This window comes from Cavia porcellus, unplaced genomic scaffold (genome assembly GCF_034190915.1).
Source record: "Cavia porcellus strain 051 isolate PalLab524CR breed Dunkin Hartley unplaced genomic scaffold, mCavPor4.1 scaffold_11, whole genome shotgun sequence".
NCBI classification, from domain to species: domain Eukaryota; kingdom Metazoa; phylum Chordata; class Mammalia; order Rodentia; family Caviidae; genus Cavia; species Cavia porcellus.
In genome coordinates, this window is record NW_026947494.1 from 32,503,505 (window position 1) to 32,517,482 (window position 13,978).

A 13,978-nucleotide genomic window follows, 5' to 3' on the forward strand; every position below is an offset into this window, starting at 1 on the left:
CCATGCCACTCTTCTGTAAACATGTATTTTATCGTAAGTGGAAAGTAGGTGTAACTCACAGTAGCTATGCCTATGGAAAGCAAAAAACCATCTGTGCTTTCACTCACTTGACAGACAAACAGCAAAGTGTATGCAGGAATCCAAAGTAGCAAAGTAGATGAGCTTTACCCAGGAATGTTCACTGCTAAATTTCTGGGCCTTTAGGATTTGCTTTTTAAAAAGTTTTCTTTTGATTTTTCTGGTGGAAGTAGCCCAAGTCAGTTCAATGGCACATGAGAAACCAGATTCACAAGTTTTAGAGGAGACTGAAAGTGAATTATCAGACCATTCATGCATAAATGATGGAGATGATAATGACTCTGATGTTAAACATGTGATCCAAAGTTCCTGTGACAATGAAATGCACAGACACAGGGAATGCGGACACACTTGACACAGATGACAAAGAAAACAGCAATATTAAGTACTAGCAGAAAGGGTACAAAAACAGTCATAAAACCAAATGGAACAATCCAATTTTAGAAGTAGGTTCAAAACTACAGTGAGGATCTAGTGGAGAGAATGCCTAAACTACCATGCAATGTTAGAAATTGTTTTTAACAAATGAAATGCTACAAATGCTGAAATACAAGAGAAATGTTTTATATGCAGTAATACACTCAAAAATTATTTACTATGACACTATTAACTAAAGTGAAAGCATTCATACTTCTGCTGTACTTAGCATGGCTTTCTCATAGCAATCAAAAGAATGTAAAAGACTCAAAAAGCAATGGGTATGGGCTTGAGGTTTGTAGAATAATGATCTAACAGTGAAGAGATTTGGTTTCCTTCAAAACTGCCTAAGGTTTCATGACAAAATCACTTGCTAAGAACAAAAAAGAACTGATAATCTGGCTGATATCCACTCATGGTTTAAGAGACTGTGGATAACTGTCAATTTACACACTATCTGAATACAGTAGTCAAGTGACGAATGTCTTACAGCATTTCAAGTTCACTGTTGCTTCAGCCAGTATACTTCTCAAGAGATTTCAAGATATAGCATAAAAATGTATGTATGCCCTTGTAGATGGTGAAGCCTTTATTACGTCTTCAATTTAGAAATTTAGCCTGGAACTCAACCATCAGTTTCTTTTTCCTATACTAATAAACCAAATGATGCTATGAACAGACTTGCTTCCATCTACCAAATTAACTGGAACATGACACTTGACAGCTGTAAAAACCAGTTTCCAAATGATGTTACATTTACTAACAGAGCAGAAGTTTACCAGTGTAGAATCTGTACCCAGGAACAAAGCAGAAATTCCAAATGAAAAATTGCAATTTCAAAAAACAGAACTGTAGAGCACAATCTTTGGATTTCACAAAGATCTGACATTGGCCTCATATATGGCAAAGAAAAATAAAACAGTACAGCTGATGCCAATACTACACCATGATGCAAATACTGATAGGGAAACCTCAGTGAAATGGAAGCCTGAGATAGCAACTTTCTACAACAAAACCAAAGACAGACAGCTGATCACTCATACTACACTTATGATGTCACTCATAAGTTTTACTCAACGGCACAACACCTACCTGGGCAAGCATGAGGTTTTGAGCTTGATTCCAAGTACTCAAAAAAAAAAAAAAATGAATTATAAAGTATTGGCCAATAGTTATGCTTTAATTGGTCCCAGTAAATAGTTTAAGTTTACAAAGAAAATAACAGTGCAAAATATCCTGGAGAAATTTTCTCAGAAGATTGGGACTGGAATTCATTTAGAGCAGAGGAAAAACAAAATGTTTCTGCCCAAGAACTATGCATAAAACTTGTGGAGCACACTGTTAAGCTAACAGGTGAACAGGCAGGCACAGTATCACAAAAAGGAAAACCAAACAGAAGTCAACTGTGCCCTTCAGAAAAGGCCTGGAAAACAAATCTTAAGTGCTATTAGTTAAGCCATACTTGTGTGTGGAACATACAATTTTCATGTGTGAAGCCAGCCTTGGCTGACAACTGAAGCAAAGATTATTGCTATAATGGACTTCTGTTTGTATTTACATTGTAGTTCAAAGAGAATTTTATTTCTGATGTTCTCTTTTAGGTTTTGTAAGAAAACAATTGATGCAAAATGTTGACATCTATTCTAAGTAATCAATACATATTTGATATTTTATTGATATTTTCCTAAGTGTACACTGTACAATATAATGGAAGCTCTTGACAAGAGAGGGACAAGAATGGCCTGCCACATAGGAAAGGAAAGCAAAGAATATGTGTTGTCAGTGTGACATGTGTTGTACATGAAGCATTGCAGTTGTCATGTGTGAAGACTGTGTTGAGTGTGACAACTGAAGCAAAGATTTTCATATAAGTTCATATAAGAATTTATTTCTGATGTTATCTTTTGTGTTCTATAAGCAAGTACACAGAAAATGTTTCTTTTATTCTAAATACGCAAAACATGTTAATAATTTTATACTTTATTTTACTGATAGTTTATGTTCCTGCTAACTACACATTGTATAATATGCTAAGAGTCTCCTAACAAAACAGCAAGACCAGTGAGATGTCAAGTATGTCCTAGAAAAAGGCTAGGACACCCAAACACATGTGTTACCAATATAAGCGTTAAGTGTATATGGGACATGCTGTTGTCATGTATGAAGACTCCCTTAAGTGTGATAATTGAAGATTAAAGTTTTGTAGAGTTTTATTTGTATTTTCATTGTAGTTGACAGAGTAATTTATTTGTTGTTCTTTTTTAGATTTTGTACACTAAAAAACAATGTTGAAAATTTTGATGCTTTTTCCTAATATTAAAAATGCAATACTTTATTTTTGTGATATTTTTCCTGTTAAGTACTTACTGTTTGATATAGTAAAATTAATAATTCATCAATGGAAATATTCTAAAGAATGTGGGTATCATATACCCACAATAATGCACCTTTATAACAAAATTGGCATTATGTTCCATGGGTTACAAGCAGATTAAAAATTTTCTATATTACTAAAAAAGTTATTATAGGTCAGAGATTTAGTTCAGTGGCATAAGCACCTGGTAAGCACAAGATTGGGAGTTTGATCCTCAGTACAAAAAAAGTCGGTACCTAAAATCAAAAGTAATGTATGTGAAAAATATTTGCAACAAATGTTAACAGTAAAAAGTAAAAATGTGATATAATTCGTAGGCTTATAATAATATTACAAGCTAGAAAACATAACAAAAATTTACATTCTCATGATTCTGGAAGTCTGCAGTCCTAGATCAAGGTGTTGGTGGATTTTTTGTGCTGTGTTGTTCTTTTATGTTATATTGGAGATTAAACTCAAGGTACACCTTATTTTTTTAAAAAAATTTAAAAACAGGACTTCATTAAGTCTTTCTGTTGCCCAGGCTAGGCTCAAACTTGTTATCCCTCTGCTGCTTCAGCCTCCTTTAAGATTTCAGGTAAGGGGCTGAGGATTTAGCTCAGCGGCCTAAGTGCCTGCCTTGTAAGCAGGCAGTCGTGAGTTCGATCCCTGGTACCGATAAAAAGGAAAAAGACAAAAAAACAAAAAACAATTTCAGGTAAGCAAATTACTTCAGGCTTGGGGTGTACTTTTGAAAAATCCCTCATTGGCATACAGATGGCTATTTGTGGTGTCTTCACATGGTCTTTCCCTGCATGTGTCTGTGTGATAATCTCTTCTTACAAGGACATCATTCATAGATTAGGTTAACCCATATATTTCCATTGTTAAAGATTTTACAAAATACCGGTGTGATAGTTACTTTTTTGTTGTGGGACAAAATACCTGGCATCCACAAATTAAAAGAGGAGAGGTTTATTTTGGCTCACAGTTTGTGGAGAGGTTTCATTCCACAGTCAGCTGGCTACACACACACACACACCCAGGCCAGACTTAGCAGTGGACTAATCCAGTGATTACTATTACATACCCATAATCCAGTCACCTTCCAAAAGGTCAACCTAGTCTTCGGGGGGACACTGATATAAACCATGATAATCAGAATTAAGAACTATCTATTCCAAATTATTAAATACTACATTCTTAATGAGGGATGGTACTCCATATCATCCATTGTTTTTTTTTTTTTTTTTTTTTGTCTTTTTGAGACAGGATCCTGCTATGTAATTCAGGCTGACCTTGAGCTCACTTTATAATCTGAACAGGTCTTCAACTCCTAATAATACTCTTGCCTCAGCTACCTGAATGCTGGGATTACGGGCTGCACCACCATGCCTAGTTTCCTTTTCAAAATTTACAGCAGTGTTGGACCTGGTGGTACACACCTGTAATCCCAGCACTCAGCATTAAGAAGGTTGAGGCAAGAGGACTGCTGCAAGGCCAGCCAGAGCTACAGAGTGAGTTTAAGGTCAGCCTGAACTGCACAGTAAAAGCTGGTCTCCAAAAAAAAAAAGACTCAACTCTCCTTAAGATTGAAAGTAGTAGTAAAAAGAATGAATTTTAATCATACAGAAATGTTTATATAAGAAAAAAGTCAACATAAAACATAAGTGGGGAAAAAAACAGACTGAATGTAACTGGCAATGGGGCTTGGGGTCTGGCTGGTAGTAGACAGCTTTCCTAGCATGTGAAAGGTCCCGAGTTCCACCCCTAGCACAAGAAAAGAAAAAAGAAGTAAGATACAACTGACAATTTTTGTTTTGTCATAAGTTAGATTCAACACTTGTCTCTAATCATAATGAAGATAAAACCTTTTTTTAACTTTAGTTAAGATGAATTGTTTGTTGTCACTTATACAGCAATTTAAACATTAAATATCACATCTATAATTATTTAATGAGTATATGCTAAATGTAATCTTCTTTATATAAGCAAAACAAATATTACTGTATGAGTCTCATTTTTAGATAAGGTTAAGTGCCAGAAATGTAGCTCAGTGGTACAGTACTTGCTAAGCCATGTATCAGGCTTTAGAACTACAAAAAATTTTTAAAAATAAAGCCAGGAGTGATAGAACAAACCTGTAATCCCAGCACTCTATGAGGCTAAGGTAGGAGAATTACAAATTGGAGCCCGGCGTGGGCAACTTACCAAAATCTTGTTCCAAAGTGAAAAATGGACTGGGGAAGTAACTCAGAGTAAATACCCTATGTTCAATTCCCGGTAAATCAGTAAGATAAAATAATAAATAAAACAATGGGGCAATGGTCAATATGAACTGCTTTACTTTACACATCTAAAACCATGACCAACATTAGTGAGTTAATCTGCCTTCTGTTATAATTAATCTATAATACTTATACAAATACTAAAATACTCAAAAGAGACTTAAATATCAGCATTACATTCTGAAAAAAGTTCAATTAGAAATGCAAATCACTTCTAGGTAACTGAAAATGTTTTGTGATGCTTATTAAAATGACCACTTTTTAAAAAGTATTAAGCTAGACTAAGTAATTTTCAATGACAGTTCCATTTTACGTATATTGTAAATAAACAGTTCTAAGGAGACAGGAGACAATAACCCAAATTTTAAAAATTTTATTACACAGAATTTCATAGCATAGATCTGGGGATTTAGCTCAGTTGTATAAGTTCCTGCCTGGCAATAGCAAGGTCATGAGTCTGATCCCCAGTAACAAAAAACAAAAACTAAAGAATTCCATAGCATAGCTTTTTAGAAGGCAATTCAGACATACACAGCACTACAAAAAGCCAGATACATACAAAAAAATAAAGCATCCTATGGTATATTAAAATGTAGAATAAAAAAGTAATACCACACTTAACAGGCACATATACATTTTACATATACACATTTATATACATACATACATATCAAGTTCTCATCCAAAATCATTTTGTGTATGCATAACAATAAATGGAAAATAAAACAGCACTACATTAAACACTTCATTTTGTTTAGCTCATGGAATTTTCACAACTAAACACACAAATACACATGAAATTTACAGTTACACCAGAAAGAAAATAAGCACCTTCTAGTAGTAAGTTATCTCTGGAAAATGGTATTTTTGGATTAGGACAAAGGACAGAAATGGTTACGGAGTACTTTCAAATTTTATTACAAATTCTCTGTCACTTTTAACTTTTTGTATTTAGCTTACACTTCCCTTTTAAATTTAAAAAGAACAAAATAAAGACTTTCTGAGCTTTTACTATAAATACATGAAAATAAAACTGTTGGAATGTAAAAGACATGAAGTGTTTTCGTCTTTAAAAAATTAGGTCTTTAGATTATGAGCACACTGTCAGTTTTAAAAATAGAATAGCAAGATTATGTAAGATTATATTCATCAGCAGTCTGCTATACACATTACTTTTATGAAATGATGTCAGAAAGCAAGCATGGTGTGTGACATTCACATGATTAAATGATCACATCACTAGCTCCGTCTCTTCATGCCTTAAAAGGAGGTTTTGAGTTGGAGTTTACCCTACACAACATTTAGTGCCACATTTACTAAGGAAGCTTAACCCCAACAGCCAGGCTTACTTAATAACAAAACAAATGCAGTGAAAATAAAACCCTGTATTTAAAATGTACAATGTTCACAATTTCAAAACAAAGTAATAGGAAAATTTTTTTAAAAATATACAATTTCCTCTCATAATACAATTACACACCTATTATATGTAAGTTTTGAGGTAGAGATGTATGAGTAAAAAAAACATAATGTATTTTTTTGTGTTTGAGAAACTGGATAATCTTCAACCAGGCAAAATTAAGTACAAACACAAATGAGATGAGGGTAACTAGCTCTACAGCATCCTAGCAATCATTTTTATTTTCTTATCCTATATAAAGCTATTTTGAGCTTTATATTCTAAACTTTACTTAAAAGGAAACAAACTCACAGATTTTTATGAAAACACTAGCTTCATAAACATTTATAAACCCAACAATATTTACAACATTGTAAAAGAACAAATTTCAGAGACACATTATATTACGATTAAATTCAATGTTTTGTGCTAATATGTAAAAAAAACTTTGTAATAAAATATAGACACCTATTTACCAAAGTGTTTCTTACACAGGGACAATTTTGTCCCCCAGGGAACATTTGACAATGCCTGGAAACATTTTTACTTATCACAACTGGTGACAGGTGGTATGTGGGAAGATACTACGGACATTGCTAAATATCCTTTAATGCAAGAGGAGCCTCCCCAAACAATTACCTAGCCCAGTATATAATATCAAAGAATAATGATTTATAGTAATAGTATACTAACCTATAAATCAAGGTGCTATGCAGACTTTCCATCTTAAATAACTCAAAAACTGGAAGAGTTTAGAATGTACAATTTATTCAAATGGCTGAACTGTTCAGTGGTTAAGGAGACAGTTATGTGCCAGAAAGACGCATTACTCTTTTGCATGGTTTAGTTAAAATACAAAAGCTGTTTGTCCAAATAAAAGCATCCTTCACTGGCGGGGGTGGGGGGGTGGTGGTGGTCTGGAAAAGTGCCAAAAAGTACAAACTAAAACAAAACAAAACACAGGTTGAAATAAACTATTACAGAGCATATTTCACGTGCCTGCTCTATACTGAGATCTTGCCTCTAACGGCAGTAATATTACTCAAGTAATAAAATCATCCCAAGATTTCCTTGCTGGTTAATGAGAGCTGGGTTACAAGACTCCATCTGTGTAATCAAAAACTCATGCTTCTTTCATTACAACACTAAGTAGTCAAAATTTTTTTAAATCTAAGTCGATGTATTTTATTCATACGGCAACTCCTCAAGCTCCTGCTTAGCAGTAGTCTCTCTTATTATAGACAAATTCTAGTAAGTTTGGATGTCTGGTTTTTAAATCCATAAGGTGATTTAAAATAGTTCATTACAGAGCTTTTATAAACTGGTGTCAAGGCTGGAAGAAAATATGAAAATTTTAAAAATACAAAACACCTAAAAGTCAAGGGCTTTCATTACAGAAATCACTGTACGCTATCCAGTAGTCCTGGGCTAGGGATATAACTCAATTGGAAAACAGTTATCTAGTATGTATGACATACCGGTGTCAAATTTCAGCACTGTAAACAACATAAAATAGTACGATGCAGGAAAAGAAAAAAGGGGGAAACTGAGATAGGAAGGAGGAATCAAAAAAAAGGAGAAAAGGGATTGGAATGGTAAAGAAAAAGAAGCGACAAATATTGCAAAGTGGAAAACAAGGTAAGAATTAATGGAGGGAAAGAAAAGAAAAGAGGAAAGGGCAAAACAGTTTGAGAATACAGACCTAGTAAAGAGAGTAATGATGAAGCATTTTAGGAGAAATTCACAAGACAAATAAATAAGGGAATGAAGTAGGAAAAAAAAGGAAGAAAGGGAAACTGACCCTAACTCAAGAAATCCTGACACTGTGATGGAAATAAATGAAGTATAGAGAAAAGAGAAAAAGAGGTTTCTAACAGATTCCTAGAAACAGACTTAAACTATTCCCAAAACTTCCTATCTGCAATGTCACAAGTGCTATAAACACTGAAATCGTACCTAATCTGAATTTAAATATACTATAAATTTTAAGCTATATATCTGATTTCAAAAATTTAATATGAAAAAATTAAACAATACCTAAAAATGTTTTATACTAATTATGTCAAATGATAATATTTAGGATACAGCAGATTAGTGTAAAAATATTAAAATTAATTTCACAAATTTCCATTTATTTTTATAAATCTTGCATTATATTACTATTAGATATCACAACTGTTTTAGAACTCATGCTGGTGCCAGAGTATAACCCTAGAAATCACTGCCAACCTTATAACCACCTCCATCTTTCAGAATGTTAATTGCTAAGACATGTGCAACTACATATCTAGGTGTTAAAACCTGGTAGACAGTAATCATGAGCTCTAATAGAATATAACCTCTACTAAACCTATTTTTAACATGTGAATCTAGGCAAGTGGCAAGGCTTAAGATGAGTGAAGACTGGCAAAATAAAATTTTAGGATTTAACGCAAGGAATGAAACTGAAAGATGCATTTTGTGACTCTAGAACAACACTGGTTTTAGACTTGACATCTGATCAGTACAATGAAAAAAAGATACTTGAAGACTTCCATTACAATCATAAAAACAAAAACAGACATATTTTGAAAGCTTCTTCTCTAGACGTATGTAGTCAGTTTCTGAAAATTATTTTTAAAAATATTACTTTATCTTCCCTCATATAAAATAATTTTCTTGTGTGAAAATAAATCTCAGAGTATTTTAAATTTTCACTAAGGGAAAATGAATGTACATGTATACACACTTAAACACATTTGCCACCCTACAATAAGGTGGAAAAAAGCCTTCAATCTATTTTATATTTATTGCAAAGTACTACATTGAGAAAAAAATTTTGTTACACAGTGACTACACTCCCCTCTCCTCAATTCTATGAAATAAAGCCAATTCCAAGCCCCAGTCCATATACTTAGCAAAAATTAAATATTTGGAAGTGCTGTTCAAACTTTAATATAGACACAAATTCACAGAAGGATCCTAGAACACTGCAGATCGTGATTTATCATGTCTGGAGTGATATCTAAAATTATTTTGCAAATAAGCGTACTTCAAATATAAAATCCCAAGGTAATAGCAACACTGTTAGACCATGGGTTGCACTTTGAGTGGCAAAGGGTTAAAACACAATTATTCCAATATTAAGAAACAATTTATATTTACTACTATAAAGGGGGAAAAGATCTGTAGATTTTTATATAGCAAGTCTACAGTGGTACCTAAAATAGTGTATTTTCAAATAAGCTCCTAGGAGATATTAGTGCTGCTACATTATGGGTCACACTTTAAGCACCAAAGGGTTAATTAAGATAGACAACTATTCCTATATTAAAAACAATTTATATTTAGTGTTTAAAAAATGGAAATAACTTCATTTCAAAGGATCCAAAGAGTTTTTTATTTTAGGGCATCACCTAAAACAATGCCTATTTTAGGTTGGTTGACCAGCACTATAAGGCTTCAAGACATGGCAATCCACATGTCAAACTTGAGAATTCATAACCCTACAATTTACTTTGAGTTCTACTTCAAATATAGATAATGAGAATACAGCATCAGGATGAGCAAGAGGCAATTCCCAGGATGTCTGTGGAAATTTTGGTTAGGTCTATAAAACGCATCACATGCATAACTTATGTGCAAATATACTTACTGCTTACAATAAGCATATACTTCTAATATTCAAATGCATTTTAAAATTCAAAAATACATGACAGCCAGACACAATGAGATGCATCTGTAATCCCAACAACTCAGAAGGCTAAGATGGGAGGAATGTTTCAGTCCATGAGTTTGAGAAAACAAACAGCATAGGAAATAGCTCAAAATAAATAAATTAAATTAAAACAAAATGATGGAAAAAAGAGAAAAGGACTAACATTGAGTGAATATACAAGATTTTTAAAAATGATGATTAAGAAACAACTATTAAGTATGGTAAGGAATAAGAAACTTTAAGTGATAATTATAAATAGTTAAGAGCTACTTACCTTTGTGAAGTTATTCAAATGTCCAAGCTTTCTCATATTTGATACCCCTTGTAATTTGGCCACATTTTGGAGTATTTCTCTTAAATTATCAGAAGGTTCTAGAAGATAAGACCATTTACAATAATTTTAAGGATGCTTCCCTAAGCAAACACGTAAAACATGCAGTATTAAAATGTCACAGTTTCGGTCCTTCACTAAGTCTTACTCTCCACCCAAAACCATTCATTTAGTTGACTTCAAATTCCACAGGGATGACACCCAATTGCCCTCACATTTTTACGCCACTCATACCTATGATCTAGCTCCATAAATCACCTGTAATTACTTAAACACAAAATCACAGACTTTAGCATCTCAACTCTCACTTCTTACTACTATGTGGCAATACGAATTACACTATTCTGTTTGAATTAATCAAAAACTTGGATAAAATAGTGTTTTCAAGACACTGGACACCAAGTAAAGAACAGTAAAGAACAATGACCTCTGAAACATGGGAAACACATATGTATGTCCTCCAAATTACCAGCTAACTTCCTGATGAGTGTTTCAAGGCCTTGGTTCTGGAAGGAAAACACATTCTGAGTTGAACAAACAGAGCCAACGAGTCCAGGGAGACCAAGGATTACTGGAGAGCAACAAAGAATTTTGGAGATCTAGAAAGGGAATTCCTCAGGTATGCAGTTTAATTCATGCATATGTATGAGGAAATTACCCAAGGCCAGGAAAATAACCCTTCGAAAGAATTAGAGGAAAAATACCATACAATTACACAATCGAAATGTATTCCTTACAAAATGTATTACAAGATGCATTCAAACACCTTATGGGGCATTAAGTGAATATTCAGAAAATCCTTGACTCAGCAGTGAGGAACTAAGTAGATATGTAGACTAATCATTTCTTTGATTCCACTAATAAATATAAAAGCAAGATTTGAAAGAATTAAACTGTTTCCAAATAACTAATGGCCAGAGCTCAATGTTTTTAAGAATAGGAAAAAAAAACAAAGAGCACCTAACAGGGAACATTTTAAAATATTCAGAATCCAATGGAAAATTACAAGACATGTAAAGAAATAAGAAAACATGTTCCCTAATATACAGAACAATTAATCATTTAAAACTGATTTCAGAATTGGTGATATTATAATTACCAAAAAGTTAAATCAGAATCACATTTGTAAATATCATATTGTCTCTCTAGTGTAAAAAATAAATAATATTAAGAGTAATAAGATCTAAAATGTACATCAGATATTGTAATAATGCAAAGTGCTCAAAAAGAAAGAACAACTTGTAGGTATACACTTATGTAGGTACACACATATAAGTATATATGTTTAAGTGTTCAAGATAGATAACCATACTACTAATCTTGTTCATAAAAAAGTTTGTGCTGTTATTATTTGTCTTCGTTTTTTATGCTTTAATTTTGTAATGAGCAACTTACTTTTAAGATAACAATGTAATATATTAAGTAGCGTTGATTTCTTACTGTTGTTTTTTGAAATTCTATATTATTTCTACCCCTTTTTGTTTTGCTTCTTAAAAATAAAAAAAAAAATGACCAAAAAAGGACATCGAAAGTTTTTATAACTACAGTTCTATGTTCAAAAACTTAAGCACATGGACAAAAAGTATAAAGGCACTCAAATTTCTGTAGTTAAAAACTGTAACATCTTACATGAAAAATGTTTTAGATAAGAAAAACAAAAATCGTGAACTGAAAGAAAAAGCAATAAAACTAAAATATAACACAAAGGCCCTTCAAGCAGTTTAATTTATGTACAACTGAAGTTTTCTAAGTAAAAAGATACACATGGAACAACTGAAGAAATAATGGATGAAAACTGTATCTGATGAAAACAGTACGCCATTAAATACAAGAAAAAGGAATATGAAGAAAACAAAACCAAGAAACGTAATTAAAATTGTTCAAAATGACTAAGAGAAAACCTTTAAAAGTAGCCATATTAAAAAGACATTACATAGAAGAAAGTAACAAAACAAAACAGGGATGACAAATTTCTTGTCAGAAACAAGTAACATGATACAGCAATACCTTTAAAGTAATGAAAGGAGAAAGAAAGTTTTCCAAAGTAGAAAACATTCTAGATTTCCCTACTACACAGAAACAGCCCAAATAGAACTCTATAGGCAGTCTGCTAACCTCTAGATTAAGGGGGAAAAAAACTGTTCTTTTTTTTTTTTTTTTTTTTTTTTGAAACAGGGTGTTACTTTTTTAGTTCAAGGTGGCCTTGAATTCACTGGATAGTCCAAGCTAGCCTTGAACTCACACTGATCCTTCTGCCTCAGCCTACTGAGTACTAGGATTACAGGTACATACCACCACGCCTGAATTATTCTTTTAATAATATATTCAACAGCATACTTGTTTTAAATAAAATGAAAGTACAATCGTAAGACAAAACACAAAAAAGCATTAATATATAGGATCTTCATATTTAAAAGCCATTGCAACTTTCTTTGGATTTTATCCTCACAAATCCAAAGAAATAATCATTTTGAATTAGTATTTTTCTCATCAAATGAAACTCCAGACTGTCTTCCATTTAGCTTTCAACTGTCTCGTTTATTCTATTCTGTTTATAGCTGGAGTTGGCCATGAAAAACAATTTGATATCAAACTACTAAGCATACTACTTATCTCAGCTATCTCTAATCTGATCATTTGGATGTTGCTATCTACTGAGATCATTCACTTAATTCTGTAGTATCTCTCATGAATTGGAGGAGGTATATAATTACATACATATATATTACACACATATATACATACGTACATACATATACATAACTATCTGGGGAGGGGTTAAACCTTGAACCTAGGTCAATGCATAGAGCTACATTGTTTCATTTCTTATTTTGAAGTTACAAGTTAAATTATTAAGTTATAAAATAGCCCAGGCTGAGCTACAACTTGTGATCATCCAGTCTCCACCTCCCATAGTACTGGGTTACATACACATACTACCTGGTCCAGCTAACAGATGTTTTTTAATGTGAAGGAAATTCAATTTAATTTTAAGTGGCTTAGTATGTGTCTTTTTAATTATTAATTTATGGAGTTATCTAAAAAGTGAAATGAAAGTATCATTAGGTGAGTTCAGGTTTCATTAAAAATAATTTTAATCACTCAGTATTTCTGTTATTAGAAATTGTATCCATTTGGAAAGATTAAGGAAGAAAAATTGTAAGTAAGCCAATGTAGTAAATAATTTAACTATATTTGAGAATCTTATAATAATTTATGATAATCCTTAACCTAGAACCCACAGCAGCTTGCACAATCAAAGATTATTAAAGACAGTTGTGGGGCTGGGAATATATAGGTCAGTGGCATGGCACCTGCCAGGCAAGCACAAGGTCCTGAGTTTGATTTCTGATTTAAAAAAAAGATACCTTGCGCTAGGGATATATAGCTCAGTGGCATAAGCGCCTGCCTGGCA

The 13,978-nt window shown here is 32.8% G+C and overlaps 1 protein-coding gene across 5 annotated transcripts in view; it reads right to left on the bottom strand.

The window, feature by feature from the left end:
* Window positions 1-13,978, bottom strand: part of Rictor (RPTOR independent companion of MTOR complex 2) — a 130,966-nt gene that overhangs the window by 71,424 nt on the left and 45,564 nt on the right. For all 5 annotated transcript variants that reach the window (XM_063258102.1, XM_063258099.1, XM_063258100.1 and 2 more), the window contains one exon: window positions 10,507-10,604. In XM_063258102.1, coding sequence (XP_063114172.1) covers window positions 10,507-10,604 — 98 coding nt within the window. The remainder of the gene's footprint in view (window positions 1-10,506; window positions 10,605-13,978) is intronic.